The 25,648-nt window shown below is 52.8% G+C and overlaps 1 protein-coding gene across 1 annotated transcript in view; it reads right to left on the bottom strand.

Annotated features, from left to right (window-relative positions):
• Positions 1-23,777, bottom strand: part of PSD2 (pleckstrin and Sec7 domain containing 2) — a 34,823-nt gene extending 11,046 nt beyond the window's left edge. Inside the window, exons 1-10 of the mRNA XM_059860267.1 lie at positions 23,269-23,777; positions 19,166-19,654; positions 17,707-17,901; positions 13,909-13,989; positions 13,329-13,441; positions 12,238-12,296; positions 7,302-7,391; positions 6,177-6,220; positions 2,723-2,913; positions 1,557-1,627 (exon numbers count right to left, since the gene is read on the bottom strand). Of these exons, the coding sequence (XP_059716250.1) occupies positions 1,557-1,627; positions 2,723-2,913; positions 6,177-6,220; positions 7,302-7,391; positions 12,238-12,296; positions 13,329-13,441; positions 13,909-13,989; positions 17,707-17,901; positions 19,166-19,654; positions 23,269-23,762 (1,827 nt within the window). The 5' untranslated portion in view covers positions 23,763-23,777. The remainder of the gene's footprint in view (positions 1-1,556; positions 1,628-2,722; positions 2,914-6,176; positions 6,221-7,301; positions 7,392-12,237; positions 12,297-13,328; positions 13,442-13,908; positions 13,990-17,706; positions 17,902-19,165; positions 19,655-23,268) is intronic.
• Between the last annotated feature and the right edge of the window lie 1,871 nt (positions 23,778-25,648).

The following is a 25,648-nucleotide window of genomic DNA, read 5'->3' as shown; positions in this document are numbered from 1 at the left end:
TCTCATTGCTGTGGAGATAATGCTGCAAGAGGCAGGAGCATCTACCCACGGGGAGTGCTGCTCCAGCAAGGTGAGTTCAGTGGGTTACTGCACAGCATGTGCTGTTCAGGTAGCTCAGGCTAGTTCAGTGGGTTATGTTGATGATGAACATTTGGCATCCTGGGCTGCCTCACATTGACATTCAAGTGAGCCCCTATCCAGTCTCCTCACAAAAGACTTTCCAGCAAATCCTCCAAGCATCCAAGTGCCAGAGAGCTGAATGTTAGAGCATTCAGGGAAGCTATTCCATGGTGACTTCGTGTCCCACAAGGACCTGGGAATTGCACTTGTGTTGACTGGAGGAGGCTACACAATGAACAGAGATGGAGAGAGGCACCAAGTGTCACTTGACAGCCCATGGAAGGAGCCAGGTCATCAAGGTCCTGAAGAATATAAATTTTCAGCATAGAACCATGGAATCACTGAATCTTCTGAGCTGGAAGGGACCCACAAAGACCACCAACTCCAGCTCCTGGCCCTGCACAGGACCCCCCAACAATCCCAGCCTGTCTGAGAGCCTTATTGAAATGCTGGCCCTGATGTCCTCAGGGCACAGATGTCCCTCCTGGCTGCCAGGGCACTGCTGATTCCTATTCAACTGGTCATCAAGAAGGACTCCCAGGTCCCCTTCCACAGCTGCTCTCCAGCCTCTCATTCCCCAGTCTCTGTGTGCATCCAGGATTACCCTGTCCCAGGTGCAGAATCCAGCACTGCCTTTGTTAAACTTCATACAGTCATGATTGCCTGGGCCCCTCATTTGTCAGGGTCTCTCTGCAGGGCCTTTCCTTTGAGGGACTCAACAGCTCCTCTCAGTTTAGGATTGCCTGCAAACTTAGTATTCCCTTGAGTCCTGTGCCCAAGTCATTTAGGAAGCTGTTGAAGAGCAGAGGGCAGAGGATGGAGCCCTGTGGAACCCCACTAGTGACAGGTGACCAGTTTGATGTCACCCCAGTCACTGTCACCCTTTGTGCCCAACCCATGAGCCAAGTGCTCAGCACCACAGGATGAGTTTATCCAGCTGTGTGCTGGACATTCTGTCCAGAAGGATCCTGTGAGAGACAGTACCAAAAGCTTTAGTGAAACCCAGAGATATTACATCAGCTGGCTTCCTGTGCATAATCAGATCTATGCCAGCAAATAAAACTCCAGGCAGGAGAAGACTGGTCAGATGCTCCACCTCTTCACCTTCCTATTTCATTTCTCCCCAACATCCTATTTCACCTCTTCCATATCATCTGTTCATTCACCTTCCCCAAGAGCCCCTGCTTGCTGGGATCCTTCTGCAGAAATCTGTGTTTCCTCTTTCATTCTTCCTCCTCCAGAGTTCCCTCTGAGGCTGTGAATGGTGCCCTGAGCATGAACACCACCACCAAAGATGAGAGCATCCTCCAGCTCTGGTTTCTGGTGGAGCTCTGTCAATGTCCATGCATGAGTTAGGACATGGATTCACCTCTGCCTGGGTGTGTGGCTGCATGACTGCTCTGGAGACAGCAAAGGGGGGAGTCCCCCGTGGTTACCTTTTGTAAATAAAGGACGGTCCCCTTAAGCACGGCATAAAATTTCTTCCAACCTCTTCTTCCTCTGGGAGCTAAAAAAGGAAGAATATTTGATTGTACATGTCTGCCAGTGCTGCTTGACCTTCCAGGCAAACCCAGCCCTTCTCCTGACCCACCGGAGGCACTCGCTGATGCCCAGGGCTCCCACACCTCCAGGCTGCTGCTCACCAGTGGTTTGTGAGCAGGGACAGGTGTTTGAGGGACAGTGGCTGGGCTCTGCAGCCTCCCAGCAGGAACACAAGCAGGTCAGAGCCTGACATGAGCTGGTACAGGGCTACCAGTGGACACCTGGGAATCTCTGCTCCTCCAAACCCAGGTTCATGTTCCTTGGACCTAATGCTTGGAGAGCAGAGACATTCCTTGAGTTCCTCAGCTTGGAACTGAGCTGCTGGATAAGTCAGCTTCTGCTCCCCTGAGGAGGGAACATTATCACCTCAATGGGCCTGGGGACAGCAAGCTTGGCAGAAGCTGGAGAGGGGTGGGAGGTGAGGGGAGCCATCCACATCCCACCAGACAGCTGATCCTCCAAGCATGGGCTATTCAGCAGGTGCTGGAAGCAAGGGAGGCCTTTGGTGGTAATCTCCACTCAAGACTTTTTAATCAGCTACAGTGACTGGGCCAATCATATCAATTAGCAAAAGGAATTACCCAAGGTTTAATTATCTCTGCTCATTAACAGCTCCCAAATACCTTTGCCTTTCCTGTAATGCCATGTGCTGGTAGCAGAGCTATGGGCTGTTCTGTAGCTCAGCCAGCACATGGCAGGACATGGAAAGGAGCAAAGCTTGGCAGACCAGACTGGCCCCAGGGTCAGGGCTGGAGTGGACAGCTGCTGAGGAACCAGCCTTGCCCCACTGCTCAGAGACTGGGATTTGGGGGATGGAAGACCAGGCGTGTCTGGGTTAGATTCCTTGGCAGTGAGAAGGGAACACAGAGGCTTCCTGAAAGCATTCCTATCTACAATGCCTCAAAACACCCTCCTTTTCCTCCATCCTAGCACTTGTGGGGATCTTTCCTGTGTTGCCTGGGATGTGGTGAGGGAATGCCTCCACCAGGAGAGCCAGGGCAAGGCTCTGGGACTGCGTGGGGCACCTCTCCTGTCCCTGTCCCTGTCCCTGGTCACGTACTTCTCTTGCCATCCATGTCTGCGTGGGTTTTGCGGGTGAGGACGCCGTGCTTGTAGGTGACAGCGTTCAGGGCCTGGGGGATGTCCAGGAAGGGGTTGCTGCTGTCAACAATCCTGGTCACTTTCTTGGCGCTGGCTCCGAATTTGTCATCTACCAGCTCCGAGAGCGACTTCCTCAGCTCGTCCTCGTCACTTGGAAACAGAACCAGAGAAGAGACTCAGAGGAGGGGATGTGGGTTTGGTCACCAGGCAAAGCAGCCCTATTTGCTTTGGGTTTAAAGTTTTTATTTATAGGGCTGGTCAGAGAAAGGAAAAGGAAGGAGATGTCGGGACCATAACAAAGAGAGTGCCATTAGTGGTGGTCTGAGCTGGGGGGAGTGTGGGTGGCAGGTAACTGTCCCAGTGGTCCCACTGTGAGGTCACTCAGAACAGGTAAGGGACGGGGTGCTTGTCTGAACACCAAGAAACTGCAGACATCTCATGCTGAGGGCTGCAAATATTTCACAGGAAAAGCCTTCAATTCTGTGCCCTAAAGCCAGAGCTTAAGGAGGATTTTTGCTGAAAACCAAGGTATTACCAGCATTCCTCAGCTGCTGAGAGTCAATGCCTGGGGCCTCCTGGACAGTGAAGTACCTTTAGGAATGTCCTCTGCATCTTTGAGGAACAGAAGATCTGCAGACATTTGGGAGATGAACCTACTGTGGCACAAAGAAAGCAGAAACTTGTATGGGAAGTGATAGTTCCCAGTGTCCCTGGGACATGAGGGAGAAAGAGCAAACAGGGCTTTTCTGCCCTGTCTGACACATGTCAGTGTCTAAATGGGATGAGTGGTCACCTCAGGCTACAGATCAGATTGGGGCCAGAGCTCAGCTGAGGACTGACCCTCAGTGAATCCACGGGCTGGGATGTGAGCAGGAAAACAATTCCTCACCTACAGCAAGCAGATGGCCAAACACCAGACACCTCTTGGAAGAGAAGGATGATTTCTCAGCCCTCAGCTCCCACAGGAGTCCTGGGACTCAGGCAGAGCCCAGATACTGCTCCTGCCTGGGGAGTCAGTGGGGCTCAGGTGTTTGGGCTGCACCCCTCTATGCCCCTTGCTGTTGGACATACCTGCATGTCTGGTGGGATCTGTGGGCAAGGGCATCTCCTTCCCTGGGATGGACAAGGACACAAGGCAGAGGCCAGCAGAGAGAAGAGGGTCCTGGCTGTGCAAGGTTATGACTCAGTGCCAGGTCTCTGACAGAAAACCAGGTACCCTGTGCCAGGGAGTCCCTGAGCCAGGTCCCCCGTGTCAGGGGTCATCTGTCCCCCTGCAGAGGAGCTGAGGGCTCTGAGCCTGCAGCCCAGCAGGACACCCTGCAGCAAGGCAGGCCCCAGGCTGCTGGGATGAGCGAAGGGATGCAGGGGTGAGGTGGGTGGGTGAAGAAAGGCAGCAGGGATCTGGATGCCTCTGACTGGAGCTGCCCCCCGGCAGCAGGACCCCAGCAGGGTGACATCCCCAGCAGGGTGACATCCCCAGGACCCCAGCAGGGTGACATTCCCATAGGGTGACATCCCCGGGATGCGCTCGAGCAGGGTGACATCCCTGGGGCCTCCATGGCACAGTGACATCCCTGCAATGTGCCCAAACAGGGTGACATCCCCGGGACCCCCATGGCACGATGACATCCCTGGGATGTGCCCAGGCAGGGTGACATCCCCAGGATGTGCTCAAGCAGGTTGACATCCACAGGATGTTCCCAGGCAGGGTGACATCCCTGGCAAGGTGACATCCCTGCAATGTGCCCGGGCAGAGTGACATCCTCGGGACCCCTGCGGCAGGGTGACATCTCCGGGACGTGCCTTAGCCGGGTGACATTCCCGGGAAGTGGCGGAGCAGGGGCAGTGCTGGCGGGCGTGGTTGTGTAATGCAGCCCGCATCCCGGGCTCCTGCTGAGCTGCCCTTGCATAGCGCAGCCCGCAGCTCCCTCTCGCGACAGAGCCAGGCGCGATGGCCCTGCCGCGTCACTGTCACACAGGGAGTCACGGAGGGAGGATCCAGGCCGCTCCTGATGCTCTGTTTGATCAGGGCAATGTGAGGAAGAGAGCAGGTGATGGCACAGAAGGTCCCGCTCTGTCCGGAGACATGAGAGGTCTAAGATTGAGGAGAGAGGGGAGGAATGTCCCCTGTGCCAGCTTAAGAGCTCAGGTCTGCCACGGGCGACCCCTCGAGAGACACTGGAGTTGGGGACCTCGCTGATGATCCTGGCCTGTGCTCTGAGTGGCAGAGCAGGGGAAGGAGGACTGAGGAAGGTGCTGTGTGACCCTGTGAAGGAGCCCCTGCCAGCTGTCTCCAGGCTCCTTTCAGGGTAACAAATGATGATCTCATCGAACTTGTGGATGGCATCAAAAAGAGGGGTACAAGGCGACAGCTGGAAGGGCCAGGAGCACCCGAGTGCTGCACTGGGGCTCTGGGTGATGAGCAGGAGCAGCAGGAGCAGCAGGAGCAGCAGGAGCAGCAGGAGCAGCCGGTGTGTCCCGGCAGGAGCCGAGGGCAGGAGCATCCTGGGCTGTGTAACAGCGGCACAGTGAGGAGGCGAAGAGAAGTGATCGCCTGCTCTGCACTCCTGCATCTTCTCGTGATACAGCAAACACTGCGGGCCCCAGCACAGCGCGGGGCATCAGCAAGGTGGGAGACTTCAGCTGAGGGGAAGAAACCTGGGGGCTGGAGCACTTGCGATGTAAGAACAGCTGAGAGAATGGAACTTGTTCAACCGGCAGAAGAGATGGCTTTGGGGGAGCTCATGGCAGCCTTTGTGAGGGGTTATTGAGAGGACAGAGCTGGGCTCCTCACTGTGGTGCATGGCACAAGGACAGGAGACAGTGGGCAGAAGTCAAAACAACAGAGACAAGAGAAAATGCCACTCTCATAAAAATAAAGTATTGGTTTGTGAATCCAGAGAGGCTGTGGGTTCCCCATCCTTGGAAGGTTTCAGGATCAAATTGAACAAAGCCCTGAGCACCCTGGTCTGAATTTCAGTCATGACCATAATTTGAGGAGGAAGCTGAACTAGGGATATCACAAGGACTCTTCATTTCTAAGTGATTCTCTGATACTATTTCCAGAAAAACAAACACGTGGGAGAGATGGAAAGTCTCAATGACCAAAATAACCCCAGATCTTTGCTTCTGCAAAGACTTCTGAAGCACCTGGAGAGGAACCAGCATTTTACAAGTGTAATAGTAAACAAAGAGGGCATTCCCTTCCTTTAGGTCATGGATCCACAGACTGTCACCAACCTCCCCAACTGCCTTTGTGCCTAAGCCATAAATAAACTCCATTTGTCTGTCTGCAGAGGGACTTCAGCACTTAAGGGCTTGGCAGGAAATATTCTGGGATTGAAAACATGACTTAGGACCTGCCAGCTACTTGGAAAGACTCACAATCCCTTTCATGCTCAGCATATACTTACATGGCCCACTCCAGCTTCTCATTCTTGATGGAGTTATACAGTGTCTGAAAAAAGAACATGGAATTAGCTGTGTCTGCTTGTGGAGACATCTCCTCCTCTACACCCTGTGTTCTTGGAGATCCTTTCCCTGCTGAACTGTCCTGGAGAAGCATTTCCCACTGAGCAGGATGGCTGCTGTCCTGCTGTACCCCTTCTTTGTGTGTGCCACCCTGGGAATTGGGCTGGACACAGCAGCAGCAGAGGGCTCTGGCAGCCAGCCCTGCTCAGGAGCCTGAATATGATGTTTTTGACTCATTCTGGGTGCTGTACCTAGTTCTGAGTGAATCCTGGCCTACACACAGTGGGAGAAGACTCTGAGATATGCCATGACACCTTCAATGTCTTAACTAGGTGAAATGACAGGGGAGGCTTGAACTGAGTAGCAGGGGAGGGATGAATGACCTTGGAATCAGCTTTTCCAGCTCCTTCTGTGCACAATTCCAGTGGCTTCCCTGGGGCACTGGAAAAGAAGCGGGAATGGGCTAGCAGAGTAGAATGTGGAAGTCATCCTGACCATACAGAGGGGTAGGGATAGGGTGAGGTCTGCTGGGAGATAGGGATGTCACCCCAGACATGATGTGACACCCCTGATGTGGCACCTCTCATTCCAACCTCCTTCCATACAGCGAAATTCACGTCAGGCTGCTGGACCTGCAGCAGGTGCTGCTAAACCACATGGCAGGAGAAAATACTGCCTTTGGGACACGAACCAGATCCCATGGTACTGCACTGGGTGTGCTGGAACATTGCATTTCATCACGTGGTAGTGGAGGCTAAGAAAAGTTCTGGTGCTGGATGGTTGTGTTTTGGGGTGGGGAGTACCTTGCTTTGGGCATCATCTGAAATGCTGGGGGAAAAGGGCCCCTGGTAGGCTCTGAGGGCAGGTGTGCCACAAATCTGGACGAAACACCACCAGGGAACAGACCTATTTTGGCTCACTGCAAGTTAGCAGAGACACTCATGGGGGTTACAATTCTCCTGGAACAACTGAAAAATGCTGATTGAAGGGCTCAGGGTGTCCCAGCAGGACTAGGTGGCACTGCAATAATAATGACAGTATCCCACTGTCTATTTCTATCACATTACCTTCAGCAAATCCTTGGCAAAGTCCTTCCCATCGTTCAGCCCATCCAGGTTTGCTATGAACTGCTGGCATGACATCTTCTTGCCAATGTTCTGTAAGGCAAAGGAGCAGCTCATTAAACTTGTGGAGAGTTCTGACTTTCATCAGTGTCTTTCAAAGAACAATTTTATATGTAGTGCTGATGCCTGGGCTTGTCCCAAGAGCTCAAAGGGCTTCTGATCTGATTTGCTGTTGGGTTCTCTGCTTTATTTGCTCATGCCAGCATCCAGATGTTTCAAATGGCCTCTTTTTTAATGGTGGAAATAAGACACATGGAAATGGCCTCTCCAGCTCTTGCTGAGTGGTCCTGGGTACAGCTCTGTGTCTCAGAACTCAAGACAAGCACTCCACCTGGTGAAATGACAATGTTTGGATGGGGCTCCAAGCCTGCTGTGAGAGCAATTGTGTGAGCTTGCAGTGTCAGCACGGGGCAGGGGAGTGCAGGTCCTTGATGGAAGCTGTTAGTTTTGATTGCCATTACAAGAAGAAATGGTCCAGCTACTGGTACTGTGGAGAGGGCAACACCTGTACACTGGGAGAATCCCACAGCCTGGAACACACTCAGCACCAGCTAATGCCAACAACATTTGGGACTGATGCTTCCAGGCCAGCTGGCATCCCTGGAATCACGTGTGGCACCTGTCCTCCCAAACCCTTTATCCTTCACTCCCTCAGCCTGCAAGGGATGAGGCAGGCAGCCTCTTCCCAAGCCTTCCCTGCAATCCTACCTCCCCAAAGGGATGGAGCAGAGGTCTGGAGGAGTCAGTGGCAATTAAAGGATTTTAAAAAAGGAGTTTGATGTCACAAAGGAAAGATGGGGGTCTCCAGTGCCATGTTACATCCTTCACAGCCTCAGTGTGTGGGGCAGACCCCCGTGGCATCGCTTGGAGGGGGCAGTGGAGCCAGGGAAGACAGCATGAGCTGCCACTGGTGGTCCTGAGGGTCCCAACAGCTTCCTGACACTGCTGGGCTTCACATCAAGGTATGGGCAGGGTGAGCATCCAGGAGGATGTGGGAGGATGGCCCTGAACAGCAGAGTCAGAGCCCTGCTCAGGGCTCAGTGAGGAAGAGGAAGGGCCTCAGTGGGTCTGGCAGGGGATGAAGCTGCAGCAAATGATACAGGAGATGCCCTGCAGGGTGAGATGTGTCCTGTGTCCAAGGAAATAACCTCCTGAAAGAGATGACACCAGAACCTCTGCCCACAAATGTGCACTGCAGGTGACCTGGGGGCTTCTCCCCAGATGAAAGCAGGAGGAAGAAGTGAGGCCTTGGGATCAGCTCACGGTGCCCCCTGCACCCCCTGCCTCCCGTGTGTGCAAACTGGGCTGCACAGCCAGCCAGGCACTGCCTTTGAGCAGCTCTGTCTGATACTCCTAATTATGCCTCCTGCTGGTGCCAGCTCCAGATGAGCTGGCTCCCTTGAGAGACCGAGGAAAAGAGGAGTAAAGCACTGTTACAAATCTGCAGTGCCTGGGGACGTGGTGTGGCACAACACAGCTCAGCCCTCGTGGCTTTCTCCCGGGGAGCTGCATCAGCCAGAGCTGCCAGCCAGGGCTCAGTGGGTACACGGGCTGCAGAAGGCTCAGGAAAGGAGCAGACATGCAGGGATTGCAGCAGAGAGGAGAGATTTGTGTGCTTGCTCGCCAGCAGTGAATTTTGGACAGAAAAGATAAAGGAAAGATCCACAGAGTGCGGGTGGAGAAAGGGAGGAGGGCAAGGAGCCTGCAGAAGGAAGGGAGCTGGGAGGTGAGGCAGGGGCTGCCTGAGACTTTGAGGCACAGAAATACTTTGCACGGAGAAGGTGCCTACTATTCCCAGCCCTGCCCTGAGGCAGGGGAGCAGAAGGCACAGCACTGGCCTCTGTGCCCAAAGAGTGATTCAGCACTGGATGCACTTCCAAAAAGCATTTTTGGAAGTGAGTGGATGCAGTGAGATAACACAAACCATGTCTCACAGGCCCTTTTTGGGGTTTCTCACGTGCGTGTCTGGGGCTCATGTTCATCCCAAGGGATGCCTCCCTTTTTGTTTTGTGACCTGTCCCTTTCTCTGGTGCAAGAGACCTCTGAGCTCACCTGGGGCAGCAGCCACGCTGTGGAAAAGCAGCTAATTGCTGAGTAACTGATCTGGTCCTGGACATGCTCTAGGCTGCAGGAACAAAATCACACCCCTGCAAGGAACCAACCTGCAAATTCTGGGTGCCAGTGAGCCCTGGGCCACACAAACCTGCTGTGGGCAGCCTGGTGCCACCCTGCTCACACCTCAGAGCTCCCCAGCCCTCCCAGTGCTGCAAACACAGCACTGCTGCTGACACTGAGCCCTGAGCTGTGCTTAGGACAGGACCACAGGGTTTGTAAGATTAATAGTGATGGACAAATGGAGTCAGGACCTGCCCAGGATCCCATTTCAGGCTTTGTTTGGTGCCCTGCGTTTTGATCAAATCCCATTATTTCTCCAGAAGGTGGCCTTTTCTAAAGGACTAAAATGCACCCATGAGTGCTGGTGATGCAAAGGTGTTGATCTGTCACCTTCCTCCCACGGCCAGGAGGGCCAGCAGTGGCAGTGGGAAAGGACACAAGCCTAAGCTTTGTCTTCCTGGGGCAGGTGGAGCAGGGCAGTGCTTTCTTTGCCATGAGAACTCCTGGAGCTCAAACAGCACCAGCAGAACAAGGCAGAAAGTTGCAACAACTTGGATTATCCTACATGTACAGTCTTGATGCCTTAAGATTTAGCTTTTCTATTTTTCAGATCCTGCACTGCTTTAGTGTATAGCTCTAAAACTCCATGGCCTGTCAGCTGCTCTTCTCCCATTTCATTGAGATAAAACAGTTCCTCTCTAGGCCTGGAACTCAGGGACACCTGACTGTCTCAGGCCCCTAGAGGTGTAAACAACAGTGAATTGGGGGGGATAACTTGGAGTAAATTACTTCATTACCTGAAAATGTAATTGGAGGATTAACCCCTGAGATGTAAATGAACCAAACTTCAAATTCCCTGAAAAACTCGTGACCATCTTCCATCCTGGGTGTAGCCCCTTGGAGGCTTTTGACTGCCCAAGGTGTACCTATTGAAGGCCTTCAACAAATACCTGGTTTTATTCTCTTAAGTTTGTCTGGCCTCTGTTTTAGGTAGGCACTCCAAGACATCAGCCTTGGGATGCTTGTTGCACTTGGAAAGTTGTTGGTGACCACTGGCTTTTATCACCAACTCCAGGTGCTTCCATGAATAGGGAATGCCTTGTTTTAAAGTTTTCTTTGTGGTTTGGAAAGGGGGTCTGAGTGCACCTGAGTAGAAAATCAACAGTGCAAAGGCCAAAATCTCCTGCTCTAAAGCTCTGTGCCAGGTCTTTGCTGGAAAGCTGAACTAGACCATGCCAGGACACTGCTGTGAGGAGCTGCCCCCTTACAGACACACATCCAGCCCCCTCTCCTCACCAAGGGCATCTCCCACTCCAGGAATGCACGGTAAAACACTGCAACACACACACAACATAAAAAAGGAAAATAAAATCTAAAGTGAGGTGGAATGTCATGGCAGCATCTCTAACAAGGAGGGGTGGGAGATCAAGTCGCACATTCCCAGGTACACCACAGTTCATGGAGGTTTCTTTACACCAGGAACATTTCATGTGATGATATCAGCTGCTAATGGCTTGCTAAGTAGGGAAGAACACTGCACAATCACTTAGGATTCCAGACAAACAAAACTCCTTACTGTTTTTAACACAATCAAAACAAGTCAAATGCCGGTGCTTTAAAGCAAAACACTAGAAGGACTGCACTTACCACCTGGTAAAGGGTTAAAGAGCAGAAAGAGAGGTTCCAGGAGCAGAAGGAAATTAAAAAAAAAAATTTAAAAAAAAAAAAAGGAGGAAAAGGAGAAGAAGAAATTAACGTTACACATGCAGAAAAATAAAGAGAAGATTTTTCAAAGAAAAGCTCAGGCATTTGCACACCTGGTCAAAAGAAAGCAATTTTTTCTGTGCCTAGATATCATGAGAAAATTTCTGCTTACCAGGCCTCTGAGCCAGCTTTTTAATGAAGAATAGAAATGGTAAGGCTTTTGAGGTTTAGGTTGGGTTTTTTTGTCTTCAATTATGTCTATCTTCCCAGAGGCATATTTTTGGATTTTTTTTTTTTTTTGCTTAAAAAACTAGACAAAATAAGATTATTTTGGATTGAAGTCACATAGTTTGCCTTTTGCCACAATGCTGCTTTTGGTGCTACAGGAAATGATTTGATGGAAATAATTCCTAGGCTCCAACCATTTTGGCTGGAGGATGAATGCTCTATGAGACTGATCCCACCACTATCCCCCTGTGTGCACAGACAGGTCACTGGGAGCCTCTAAAAGGTGTTGAGAGATCTTCTCACACCTTCTGCCATTTTTCAGCCACTTTTCTGGGCACTGAGCTCTGCTCCCTCTGATTTTTTTTCTATGAAACTCTCCAGTGGCTGCTTGTTGCATCCTGGGGAAAAGGAACAACTGGAACTCACTTCATGTCTTGGGCAGGAAAGATCAGTGTAAACCCACTGGCCCCCTTGCAGCAGTTTTTGGGGAGAGGTAGAAGAAGGAGCAGCCCCCAGGGCCTGGCAGGGAGGAGCTCACTGAGAGCTCCTGGGCCAGGGCTGAGCTGGGCAGCAGGAGAGGAGGCAGCACTGCCTGGCCTGGGCAGGATCACTGATGTCAGCAGGACACGTGCCTTTGGCGTGAGTGTGCAGTGACACTCAGGTGTGCACTGTGCCCAGGTACCCAAAATTCCACCTGGAGCAGGTCAGAGAACTCTCTGCCAACCCATCTCAATTGTCCAGCAAGACACTCAGCACAGGGAGCAGAGATCTACCCTGGGAATTCCTTCCTGGGAAGGAATAAAGGATGGCTGCTCCTCCAGGGGCTACTTACATGGCCATGGAGGTCTGTGTTCAGCAGCATCAGGGCACAGGTGAGGGTGTGAATCCCATCTGAAACACACAACAGTCACACAGCTGGGGCTGGTTACTCCCCTTCTCATGCAGTTCTGGTGTTTGCTGTCTTGGCAGCCCAGCCACTGCTAAACCAAGGCCAGTTGCTGTGTCTGGGAACCTTAAAGAATATCTGCTCCTTTCAGCTGCGTAGGATTTAACAAAAAAAAAAAACGAAAACAAACAACACAAAAAGCCCCAAAGACATCCTCTTTTCCCTCAAACTTCACCTTTTCCTAAAACAACCACCATAAAATTGGCTTCAAAGCAGTTTTCCTTTAAAGGACCAAACTTCCCACTTCTAAACCCAAAGCTGCTTGTAAAAGTAATATTCCAGGAGAGAAATATTCCAGTCCCTGGTGCTCTCTAGCCCTTTTGTGACGTCCTTCAAGGACCAGTCCATGTGCCAGAATGTGTTTGCATCTCAGTGCTCTCAGCTGGCACGTGGAGACTGCTCTGGCTCTCCCTGGGGAGGGTCTGTCAGCACCCAGCATCCCCAGCCCCTCCCAGGGCAGGGACAATGCCCAGGGCAGGGACAATGCCACAATGCCCAGGGCAGGGACAATGCCCAGGACAGGGACAATGCCACAATGCCCAGGGCAGGGACAATGCCACAATGCCCAGGGCAGGGACAATGCCCAGGGCAGGGACAATGCCACAATGCCCAGGGCAGGGACAATGCCCAGGGCAGGGACAATGCCACAATGCCCAGGGCAGGGACAATGCCCAGGACAGGGACAATGCCACAATGCCCAGGGCAGGGACAATGCCCAGGGCAGGGACAATGCCACAATGCCCAGGGCAGGGACAATGCCACAATGCCCAGGGCAGGGACAATGCCCAGGGCAGGGACAATGCCCAGGACAGGAACAATGCCACAATGCCCAGGGCAGGGACAATGCCCAGGGCCGGATCCCTGGGGACAGGACAAGCTGCGGCCGTGTCTGCCTGGCTCTGGGTGGTGGCTGCACTCCAGCTCTGTGCCCAGGTGCCCTGTGGCATGGCAGGGAGGCAGAGCAGAGGCAGCAGTACCTTCAGAGGTGCTCTCCTCGGGGTTGCACTGGCAGTAGCGCCGGGAGAAGTGGATCAGCACCCGCTCCCGCTCCTGCGTCTCTCCCATCAGTGGGAATGCTTTCAGGAACGTCCTGCACAGAGAAAGGGATGCTTAGAGATGGTGTCCTGCTCAAGGTGGGAGATGGAGAGGGCTCATCTGTCCTCCCCCCAGCCCCACAGCCTGCAGAGGGGGTGCAAAGGGATCCATGGAGCTGTGCAGGGGAAGTGCTGCCAGCTGGGATCTGATCCGCCTCGGGTGTGGTGGCACCAGGATGGGTTGCCCATTCCAAGGAAAAAAATTGCTCCCACTTGCTCTGGCTCTGTATGGGATGGGATTCCTGGGAGAGCTGCCCTCCACCCTAGGGAAGCAGGCTGTGGGCCCTCCTGTTGAAACCCACTTTTGGAGGCAGCACCCTGGGCCAAATGTGATACCAAAGATTGAGTGACAGCCTGGATCACCCCCCCAGGCCCTGCTCCTGTCACATGGATGGCTCACACAGTGCTGGGAAGCCTGGAGGAAACCCCCAAATCCCACCACTCTCTCCATCCCAGAGCTCACCTGAGTGCTTTGTCAAGGGTCAGGCCAGTGAAGTCAAAGAAGCTGAGATACTCCTCTGCTACCAACTTGCTAAATTCGTTACTGTAATTAAAGAGGGAGTGGTCAGCCCCTTCATCGGGGAAGAAGACACTGTCCACAAGAGGAACAGCAGAATGCTGCCTCTGGGCCAGCCCAGTCCCAGTGAGACACTGCAGACACCATCTCAGACACAGGGACAATTGCTCCTGGCCTGGAGTGCTGCTGGAAGACCTCCCTGATGTGCCCACAGCCAGCCCCAGACACCTGAGAGACACCTGCCCTGCTGCACCCCTGTGCTGTGCTGCTGGCCAGGCAGAGCCTGCTCCCAAACCAGCCAGAGGAGCCACAGGGATATCCTGAGCTCTCCAGCACCTGGCTCTCTCCCAGTGCTGGGTGTGTCCCCCCTCCCAGTGAAATGTCCCTGCTCTCACCCACAGAGGTCCCCATCCCACCCTCCCAGCACAGCCCCTTGCTCCTGGGGCAGGTGGGTGCTGCTGGAAACTGGAGCAGGAGAGCTCCATGAGCTCCAGGCAGGGCTGCTGGCTCTGCCAAGGGAGCTGGACAGTGTCACAAGACATCAGAAGGCAGACAGACCCCTGCAAACAACAAATTCCTGCATTTCCAGGGATGCAGTGGCATAGATGGGACTCTTCTCCCTGAGCCCCAGAGCCAGTTCACATGCCCCAGGCCATGGGATAACAACAGGGACCAGGGCAAGACCCTGTCCCACCCTAAGATGGACTTTGGTGTTTGCTCTGGTTTCCTCACTCAGGAATTATCCTCCTCTGTCTCTGTGCCAGTGCCAGCCCTTCCTGCAGGAATGGGTGACACTTCCACCATGATGACAGAGACATTCCTACAAGGAGAGCAAGGCATTTCCCATGGGGACATTCCTGCCATGCTCTGGCTGGTGGCCCTGCAAGGCATTTCCTGTGGGGACATGCCTGGCATCCTCTGGCTGCTGCCCTTTCAGCCTCCACAGACCTCCTCTCACCTTACAGCCCAGCCTGATGCTCCCTGCCTCTGCCTGCTCTGGGAGGGGCCAGGCACCAAGAGTTCTGACTGACCTGCTGGGTCACAAGCCACCCCAGGGGGACCCAGGAGCCCTGGCCTTTCCTCCCAGTCCATTCCCATGTGTCTGCACATGGAAATATCTGTGATGTTTTGCCTGAATCCCACTGCCCTGCAGAGCAGGGCTCTTTTTGGCATCACCTGGGGCACTCCAGTGCCATAAAAACCTGTGTGAGTAAAATCTCATCTCTGGGGGGTGAAACAGGCCTTGTGCCCTTGCTGTGCTGCCCAAGGCTGGGACCCTGGCACACCCCACATCCCTGAGCAGTGCTGCAGCTGTCCTGGGCTGCTGCCACAGGGGTTTGGTGAGCACAGCTCTGGGAAACCCTACAAGGAAGTGCCAGGCACTGCCACTTTCACAGCCTGGGACAGATAAACCTCCACCCAGCACAAGATGTGCCTGTGGGCACTGATGGAGCTGAGAGGGCCACAGACCAATGCTGGAACAAGAGTCTTCCATGGAGAGTACAGTTGCCCAAACACCTGCCAATGGTAATTTCAGGGTTTTAGGTTATTTTCACAGAACTGAAGCAGATGGAAACTGTGGGGAGACATCCAACCTGCATGTCCTTGTTTGTCAAGCCTTTTCTGCCTGTTTGACAATGATGAATAGTTTTGGCTTTGGTTTATTTTCTCCTTTTTTTTTTTTTTTTTTAAATAAAATTGCCAATTATCACAAAGAAAAAAGAAGTGATAAAATGAGTTTTCACTTTTTGTACAGCCCTCCTACATAGAGCTGGTCTGAAAGCATCACTTAAACTTAGTCTGTTCCCAGCACTATAGGTTGGTCTGACATTGTCTTAAGTGAGCAAGACTGACTTAATAGCTATATTAATACCTATAAATACCTATCTTCACCCTAGTTCCCTTTCTGCTCTGCCAATCCACCAAGAGTCTGCAGCTCTATTTAGGTCTCATGTCAGGAAATGCTTCAGATGTCAAAACCCAGCTGATCAAAACAAAACTTTTGTTTCAAAGGCAGTGTGAATCCCCAGATGTGGGTCACCAAACATCCCCCCGAGGTGTGAGGGTTGCAGGTGTGAGTCAGGACTGCAGGAAATAGCAAAGGGACAGACTCAGAAATCCAGTGCTTGGAAGATCCCCCCTCAGTGAGCTGTCATGGCAAATTTGAAAGAAAGGAGAAGGATGTTACACACCTGAGGCAAGAGCAACCAGCAATGCACCTGCTGCAAGAACCTCAGCAAAGGAGGAGAATGAGGATGCTGCCAGGTGATGCAAAGAGCCTCTCTAGGAGACAATTCCTGGCCTCCTTCTGTCCCAGCACTAAGCTGGGAATCACACACAAGCCTTGTACTGAAGGTGTGGGTATTTGCTGAGGGACAGGTGTGTTCTGCTGATCTGGGCACGGGGGAGACATTCCAAGGACAAAAGAAAAAAAAAAAAAAAAAATCCCAGCAACACAGGTTATATCTGAACCAGGCAAAGGATGATGGGGATTGGTGCCTTCACACCCACTGGCATCCTAAAATAATCTGTTACTGCTACACTCGTTACTGTTACTCTGTCTCTTAGAAATCTCTGTACCTCTCCCACTTTTGAATATTTTTTGATTTCCCTTCTGCCTTACCCAGGCAAATCTACCAGCTGAAGAGCCTGGACCTCCCTGTGTGTCCCTGGCTCTCCAGCCAACCCTTCCTACCCCTGTGCACACTGGGTTGGGAGGCTCTGCAGCAAGGACATTCTGGGGTGCAGACATGAAAAACCTGGGGAGTGGCAGGGAGCCCAGTGCACAGGCAGGTCTGGCACCCAAACCCTTCAGCCTGGGGATTGCTTTAGTCTTGCTGGGCTCTTCCCAAAAGCAGGAAGCTCTTGGTTCTGGTGGGCAGCAGCTTGTGACATTTACAGCCCAATACTACAGGCAGCTTGTAGCATTCATATTTTTAGGACACTGAGCTCCCAGCTTCAACTGGGAAGATCTTCTGTTGGGGAAGATGAAAGAGGAACTCCTTATAAATATGATTGCCTGGCAAAAGATTTTGAGAATATAGAAACTATAGGCAAGATTAAAATGAAAGCAAGCTCTGAGATCCCTTAGTTACTGAACAACTGGAAATAAATGGTGTGGCTGGCTTAAGGTAATCCCCTTTTGATGGAACAACACCCTCTGCTTGCAGACAGCTCCAAGGGTCAGAGCAGACCCTACTAGCTTGGCAGAGGGGGCCCAAAGAGGAGCTTTTAGGGTTTAAAATGTAACACAGTGTGGTAATGTAATGATTCTTATAGGCTGTGTGTAAATGCTATAGGATTTGTATCTTGTGCTAGATTGGTGAGTGAGAAATAGAATATTCAACATAGGAGAAGATTTATTGTCTTGGAACGGGAACCTTGCTCTCTTATCTTCTCATCCTCTCTTTCACTCTCTCCTCCTCTTTACCATGCTCTTGCCTTCTCTCTCTTCCCCACTCTCTTTACTTCTCTCAGTCCTGCTCTGAGCTGTGGCTGGCAGCTCCCAGCAGGGCCCTGCACCCAGGCCCTTTGCAATAAACCCCCAGTTCCAAGCCCTGGCTGCACAGATCTCTCGTCTCCGTCCGTCCCGACTGTCCTACCCGCCAACGCTCCTACAATCACCAGCAGCCCCAGCTCCATCCACACCCAGACTTGGCCCTTCCTGCCTTTTCCTGCCCTCCCAGCCTGGCCAGTGCTCCCCAGCCCTGTGTCTGTCACCCTGACAGGGCTGACCCCACGTACTTCTTCCCGAGCTGTCGGGCCACGTCGCAGCGCTTGAAGCCCTCGAGGTTGTAGAGGCGCTTGGCCAACCTCTTGGCAGCCTCGCTGTCCGCCCTGCAGCCGTTGGCCAGCGTGTCCGTGCTGCCCTGGTCCAGCTGCTCCGTGCTGCCCATGTCTGAGTCCGAGTCTGACAGGGTGTCCTTCAGGCTGGCATCGCTGTGCAGAGACAAGAAATGTTCAAGGAACCGCGGCGTGACTCGGTGAAACCCACAGAAAATGCCACGGTTTGGAAAAAAAAACATAGGAAAAACCAGAATTACTTTCCAATCCCTATCACCTGTACTAGACAGTGAGTTACTACTCTAAACCAACAGAAGAAGAAGAAGAAGAAAGGAGAAGAAGAAAGAAGAAGAAAGGCTAGACATGCTCAAATCCCTCCATCTTGCCCCCGAAACTGCCATTCTAGAAATCCCAAAAATCTATTTTTTCACCCAGTGATAATTTTATTATTACACTAAACTGCTGTGTCTTGCAGGTCTTCATATGAAGCTGGTAATTTGCTCCACGGGTCATAATTGAACCCACAGGTGTTGTGGGCTCTGTGCCGAGCCCCCTGGCAGGGGTCCCGGCAACTCTGGACACCCAGAGGGACGTCCTGAGTTCCGACACCTCAACACCTTTTAAGCTCCCTCTCTCCCAGCTGGGGATCCCAAGCTCTTTCCAAGCCATGGACATCATGGAAATCCTAGGGATAGATGCTATGCTTTTCAGTTCAGGTTATATTGCTGAGGATGGGAAACTGCACTTGTACAAATCATGTCAATGGGACTGGCACCAGACCAGCTCTTACTGGGGAGCTGCTTCCCTGTAGCTGCCTTCTGGCCTCGTGGCCAGCTGTGCCCACAGACATTGCCCTGGCACCATGTAGGTGGGCATGCAGCCCTTTATCTGCCTGCCCAAGGCCACTTACAGCACCAATTCAAGCAGTTTTGAGCAGTGTGACTCACTGCTGGCCTGATAGCTGGACATAGGACCTCGCTCCAGCTCTCCCCTGTCCTGGTTACTCATCACCTGGATTCCTCATGCAGGGAAGTGCCCTACAGATGAGCTGCTGCCACCCAGGGGTGATGGTTTGGGTCTGAACTGGTCCAGAGGACGAAGTCTCTGCTGATCTCCTCATTGCCTGCAGAAGAACCTTTGGGGAGGCTTCTGTAGGGGTACCCTGACCTAAGTGAAACCTTGAGGTTTCCCTGCACTTCAGAGGCATTTGGGAGAGCACCTGACCATACCCAACCTGTCAAGGGCTGTGCAGGCGAAAGTTCTCCTGCTGGTGTTTGGCCTTGCTGCCACAACAGCACATGAGGGGAAGCACAAGGGGTGAAAGAGCAGTTCCAACTCAGTCCTGCTCACTGAGCCTTGCTCCTGGACTGGGATCTCAGGAAAGAAAAGGAGCCACTGTCCAAGAAACTCCCTGCCTTACCTGATGGAGTTAATGATCTTGGTGGCATCTTCCTCTGAGCCTTCCACGTGGAACCCATTTGGGATACTCTTCAAGGACAGCCTGCTGAGCACATTCTCTGACCTGCTGCTGGTAATTGAGTGTCTGAGAGGGCTCCCAAAATCCCCCTCTGCTGGCTTGGCTGCCCCCTGCTCCTGCTTATCAGCAGCCATGTGATGAAGGGCTTCTCTCTGCTGGGCTGCCAGTTTCTGCTCCAGGAGCTCAGGGCTCTCCTTGGCCCTTTGCTGGATCAGAGGGGTAAGGGGTGCCTCAAAACTGACACAGCTGTCTGTCTCGTCCGTGAGGGACAGCACGTCCAAAGAGTCCAGGCTGCTGTAGTAGGTGCCCTTCATAAGGTCAGACTCAACAATCTTCTCAAAGGTCGAGCTGAAGCCATCCCTGATGTCTTTGAATTGGAAATGCTCCCTGTCATCATCACTGCAGCTCAGCTTGGCATCTCCAGAAGCAAACCTGGACCAAAAGGAGAAATGTAGAAAATACTGTCAAGGCAATTCTTGCCCTGTTCCATTTGGAGCTGGCAGGCAGGAGAAGAGACAGAAATGGCTGCTGTGATAATGGCCCTTGGGATCTTTCTGTGGTATAACCTACCTGATTCTCAAATTTGTTACAAGATTCCAGAGCTGAAAAAAACCAGTTTTGTGATGAACAATCCCAGAGGCCCAGCCAGCCCTTAATTTGGTCATGTTCCAGTAAAAAGCCAGACCTCTGAACTGAAGACTTTTGCATATGACACCTGCTCCTGGATCCAATGCCAGAACCTCCTGGTTATCACTTAGCAGCTTCCACATTGCCATAATCCAAGGAAGACAGCCCTGCTCTTTCAATACACTGTAAGAATAACTTCTGTTAACTGCTCACACCACAGACCTTGTATACTCCAGCCCTGTACTCGGATGGCCCTTCACCACCCCCATGTCCCTCTTTTGGACACTTCCTAACAGCTTTAGATCTTTCTAAATCTGCCCAAAACCGCTCCAGGCCTCGAGGTCAGGCCACCCCAGCCCAGAGCAGAGTGGGACAATCCCCTTCCATGCCCAGCTTGCCAAGCTGGGCCTGATGCCCCCCAGGACATGGTTGTCCCTCCCAGCCTGCAGGGCAGGGCTGACTCATGTTCAACTTGCCATCACAAGTTTCCTGTGCTGGTGGAGTGTGAATCCTGCCAGAGAAGGACATGATGGAAACCAGGACTTTCCTGCCACTGCACTGCAGTTTTTCTGCAAAGTTTTTCTGAAACTTTATTTGATGGAATGTGAATTTTTTGACAGCTACATGTTGCCATGGGAGGAAATGTGTGGGCAAAAGCCGCAGTCCCAAAACTGCAGGTGCTGAGGGTGTCTACAAGCAAAAGGTGGGGATTTCTCTATTAAAAATTTTGGTTTTTTTCCATGAGCTCATGGGGCTGAAAGTAGAGAGCATCATTCCCTGGTGGATCTTGCAGTTGGACTGCAGAGCTGTGACCTCCCTGAGATCAGCAGGGCCAATGTTGGGGGCTTCTGAGAAGGTGAAACACCTCTAGGCAACACAGCCACAATGAAAGGAAAATGGGGCTTTGACAAACAATAGATGCCATGGGATAAACCAGAAAGAGGGAAAAGGGATTCGGTTAATGCAAACTGCAACACAAACACTCAATCTTTGGCTCTGTTTGTCTGATTTTTTTTTTTAGCCAACCATTTCCTGCATAGATGCAGGAACTAACCTACCTTCAGGAGGACAATAATGGGTTCCTCTCCAGCTCTACCATGGAGTGATGACCTTGGATGACCTCCCCCTTTAATTCTCCATTCTAGTGGGAAGAGCAAGACTCAACACCTTCTTATAAAGTATTTTAAAATTCAGGGAGAAAATGCATCATACAAGCAGCAACATGCAGATGATGACAAATGATTTCTCATCAGGAACAAATAGTTGACTGCTCATTAGTAAAACATCAGACCAGGTTCTCCTATACCCAGAATGGGTCATTACAGCAATTCCCCAAAGGGGAGTAAAGAAAAAAATGGGGAAACTCAGAGGTGACAGAGGATGATAGCAATGTCCTGGTGCCTTGGTCTATCTGTCAGTTCTTCCTGACCCACACTGACCCAGGAGAGTGGACAGTCCATGTGGTCAGGGCAGAGCAGTTCCACGCTGTGCTTGGCCCAGCCACACATTCCTGCCATTTACCCTAAAGAAAGGTGGTCAAAGCACTGATGAGCTCCAGTGCAGTCAGCTAACCCAGTCTGCAGGCTCTAAGTGGTTTCCCAGACTTCAGCTGTGTCCCAGAAGTTTTCCAGCTGCCCTTCTGCTTTGAATATAGCGTGTGACTTGTCCCTTGTGCATTCAGCCGCCCAAAAGACTCATTTGCTATCCAAGTGAATATGTTCAGAGCACAAGATCACGGACTCTGCATGCAGACCCCAGTCAGGTTGCATCATCTCCAAACCCTCAGCCTGCCATTTCTACCAATTCATGCCCTAGTACCTTAAAATAATTGCACTTCCAGTGATTGCAGCAGCATTCTCTGACCATCCTCTTGAACTTGCAGCCTCTGCCAGGGAGCCACCTACCAGGCAAATATGATTCCCCTGAAACCTGAGAGACTTGCAGCTATCCAAGACCTGACTGCATAGCTCAGGGGCTCCTGGGACCTGCCTGGGGACAGGCTCCCCGAGCTCCCCGGACAGCAGCAGCCTGCCCGGACACCTCCTCTGCAACACCTTCAGCTGTGCTTTTTGAAGCAGTGCTGCTGCTTCTTGCTGGGGCTCTTGAGTGAAACAAACCACCAGCCTTTTACAGAGAAGCCTGTTGAACAGCAGAGAAACAAAGCAGGAGGGATGCCTGCTGTCAGCCCACACCCTGCGTGGCTCCCCAGCTCTGCTGCCCACGCTCCAGACAGCGCTGGGAACGCACAGCTCGGCACGGAGCCTGCACGGGGCCAGAGCTAGGAGGTGATCCCCAGGCCACCCTGTCCCTTCACAGCTCCTCTTCAGAAGGCCATACTCCTCTGAGACAACCTCTGCTGCTCTTCTTCGGCCCCTCCTGCTTGCAGCATCTCTCCTGCCCCGGGGTAGGTGCACAGGCAGGGCTGTAAAATTCACAGCAGGCATCAACCCCGGGTGGCTACAACACAGAGCCCTGGCTGATTTCTGGTGGCAAAGGGAGGCATCCATACCCCTCTTGCAGGAATGGCATGGGAAGAATCTCTCCTCACTCCAGTGACCTGTCCTTCATCCAAAGCCCCCAGCTTAGAATCCCATGGAGGTCTAGAAACCTGCAGAGCCATAAAATCAGCTGTGGACAGCACACCAGTCTGAGTGTCCCCCAGCCTGGAGAGCTCTCCTGTGAGCCAGGCTGCCAGAAGAGAGGACTCGGGGACTCATGCTCAGGTTCGTCACAGGCACTTGAGAATTGGATGACACTTGTACCTTTTGTCTCACACTGCTGTTCCTGTCACCCAAGTGCTGGTAACACCTGCCACAGGTGCAGTGGAGAGCAGAGCTCAGTGCCGTGCCCACTTTCAGACAGACACACAGCTGCCACCTGCTAGTCCAGGGACTGCCAGAGCTAGCCATGCTGCCAGGGACTTCCAGGGCACAGCAGCCTCCCAGACAAGCCTGGCTCTGCAGCATCCCCAGGCTGCTGTACTTGCCCTAAGCGACCTCAGGTAACTCTGCCATAAGTGCTGCAACTTGCAAGTGGGACCCCCCCCCAAAGTGAGCACAACCAACTCCTCTCAAGATCCCAAAAGCTTCCCCTTCACTTTAGTGGCTCTGTGAGCAGACACTGGTTCTAATCAGAGCTTTCTGCATTTGTAACAGGGAAAAAAAACAAAAAAAAAACAAAAAAAAAAAAAACAAAAAAACAACTATGTGAGAAGTCCAGAGAGAAAAAAAGAGTAAAAAGTTACAAACAGAAAAAAATATGCGAGAAGCCCGAAGAGAAGCAGGAGTGGAAAGCCGCAGTCAGCCATGAGAGCAGCTGCAGCTCCTTAAACTGATGAGTTACACGCGGAGCCGAGTAACTCGAACCAAGGAGCCTCGAAAGAAAACAACACACACGAACCAGCACCGAGCCGCCCTTACCCGAACTCCTCTGCCTCGTCGGCACTCAGCGCTTCTGAGGATCCCAGCACGCTGTGCCACCGCTGCTTGCTGAGGGCCCCGCTGGCTGTCTCGGGGCTGGGGGAGCCCCTGTCCCCCAGCTCGGGGCTGCTCGGGCCGGGTGTGTCCCCGTGCTGCGGCCGCTCCCGCCCCGCGGCCGGCGCGGTGCCCACGCCGTTGGCCAGCACGGCCCCGTCCGCACGGCCGCCCTCGCTGGCAGCGCCCGTGCCTTGTCCCTGCTCGCTGAGCCGCTCGCCTGGCTCTGTCACCGCTTCCAGATGTTCGTCCCGCTGCTCCCCCTCCGCTCGGGAGGGCTGAGCGTCGTGCCGGGGGCTGGCTCTCCCGCTGGCAGGCTCCGCAGGCTGGCTCGGCGGCTCGTCCCCATCGCTGCAGGCCAGCGGGGACGGCTGCGAGCCCGGGGAGCGCGGCTCGCACTCTTCGGCGGCGCACCAGGGCAAGGGGCTGCTCTCGCTCATGGTCCGCTCGTGGTCCCAGCGCTCACGGGATCCCTCCCCGCGCTCAGCTCAGCCTCGCTGCTACCTGCCGGGGAAAAGAAACCGCAGCGTGGGCATCGGGAGGGGATGGAAAGGCAGGTTGAAGCCCCCACCCCACCTCACAACCAGTGTAAAGCAGGGAAGGACTATTCTGCTGTTTGGTGCTTTTGAAGGCCCAGTGCTCCTTACTCAGGGCAGTGAGATGGGAGAGGAAGAGCTTCTGTTGTGGTGCTGAGCCACTGGGGCCCAGGCACCCACCTTTCCTGCTGCTGCCATAACCCCAGAGGGCCTCTGAACAGGGGACGTGTCCCACCGAGGCTGTTAGTGCCCAGGGCTGGGGACAGCAACGTGGCATGGCTGCATTTCCCAGACTTGCTGCTGGGATGCTATTCCCTTGCATTCCCTGCCCTCCAGAAAGAGGAGAAATAGGTGAAACAGGCAATAAGTGTGATTTATTCTTTTCTAACCATTTTAAGCAGCTGTGCTGTGCCAACCTGTGTGATTCTCCCTGCTGAGTTAGCATTCCTGCAGAACATCTTGCCTGCCAGAGCACCACTTCTCTTTTCCCAACACACAAGTACTGCTGAAGGGTGTCAGAAGCTGCCAGCTAAAACTCTGGCAAAAGTGTCCTGATTGAATATTCCCTGAGATGCTCTCTCTGTAGGGCAAGGGAAGGACACTGTTTTGCACTGATAATAAGTAGTTTTTTGACAAAAAGGCACTTTTTTGGCAAATAGACCATTGATGCAAAGTCTGCAAGGTCTTACAAGCACCATCCTCAGCCCCACAGTGCTGTGTGAGCTTTACTCCATCATAACCCTCCCACAGCTGCAGTCAAATGCCACCAGAAATGATCTCTTCTGGAAGCAGGAGTATTCTGCATGGCACCCAGGCTGAGCCATTGTAACAGCTGATTTTGGATTTAAGCAATATGTGTCTTCACAGATATTTTTAAAATATTATCTGTCTTCATAAGTCTGTTCAGCCTGGAGGAGAGAAAACTCCAGGGAGACCTTAGAGCCCATTGCAGAACCTAAAGGGACTCCAAGAGAGCTGGAGAGGGACTTTGATAAGGGCATGAAGTGACAGGACAAGGACAAATAGCTTCACACTGACAGAGGGCAGGGCTGCATTAGAGATTAGGAAGAAATTCTTCCCTGGGAGGGTGGTGAGGTCCTGGCACAGGGTGCCCAGAGCAGCTGCGGCTGCCCTTGGATCCCTGGAAGTGTCCAAGGCCAGGTTGACTTGGAGCAGCCTGGGGCAGTGGAAGGTGTCCCTGCCCAGGGCAGGGGATGGGAGGATAATCTCTGAGGTCCCTTCCAACCCAAACCATTTGGTGATGTGACTATGATTCACCTACACAGGAAGCCTGGCTAATCAGTGCCAGCAGGCAGACAAGACTCTGGGGTTTTCCCCCTAACTCGGTTCCTAACTCACATCTGAAGAAGATCATTCAAATTCCCTGCCTCAGTTTCCCTCTCAGTAAGCCATCAGCTTTGAGCAGCCAGGAGGGTGCCCAGGTTCAGCAACAGACTCTGAGAGCTCTCACTTGCTGAGCTGAAGCTTTCATTAGCAGTAAAGTCCCTAATTGCTGGGCCAGGTCAGTTCTTGTTAACAAGGGGTGCATAACCGCAGCTGCCTCTGCTCTGACAGAGCACCTCTCACCCTGTGGAGATGTCAGCAGCCCCTCCCTGCTGCTGCTTCCTCTGCACCTGAGAAAGGGAGAGCAGGGATTTGGACCCAAACACCCCTCTGTGGCCTGGGTAAGGGCAGACCCACATAGTACATGCTGAGCTGCTGCTGAGCAGGCCAGATCCCAGGGGGAACCCCAATTCCTGCCTGACTTTGCTCCTGCCCCACAGCCCAGG

The sequence above is a fragment of the Haemorhous mexicanus genome, chromosome 15, assembly GCF_027477595.1.
Source record: "Haemorhous mexicanus isolate bHaeMex1 chromosome 15, bHaeMex1.pri, whole genome shotgun sequence".
NCBI lineage: Eukaryota > Metazoa > Chordata > Aves > Passeriformes > Fringillidae > Haemorhous > Haemorhous mexicanus.
This window is presented reverse-complemented; position numbering and strand designations above follow the sequence as displayed.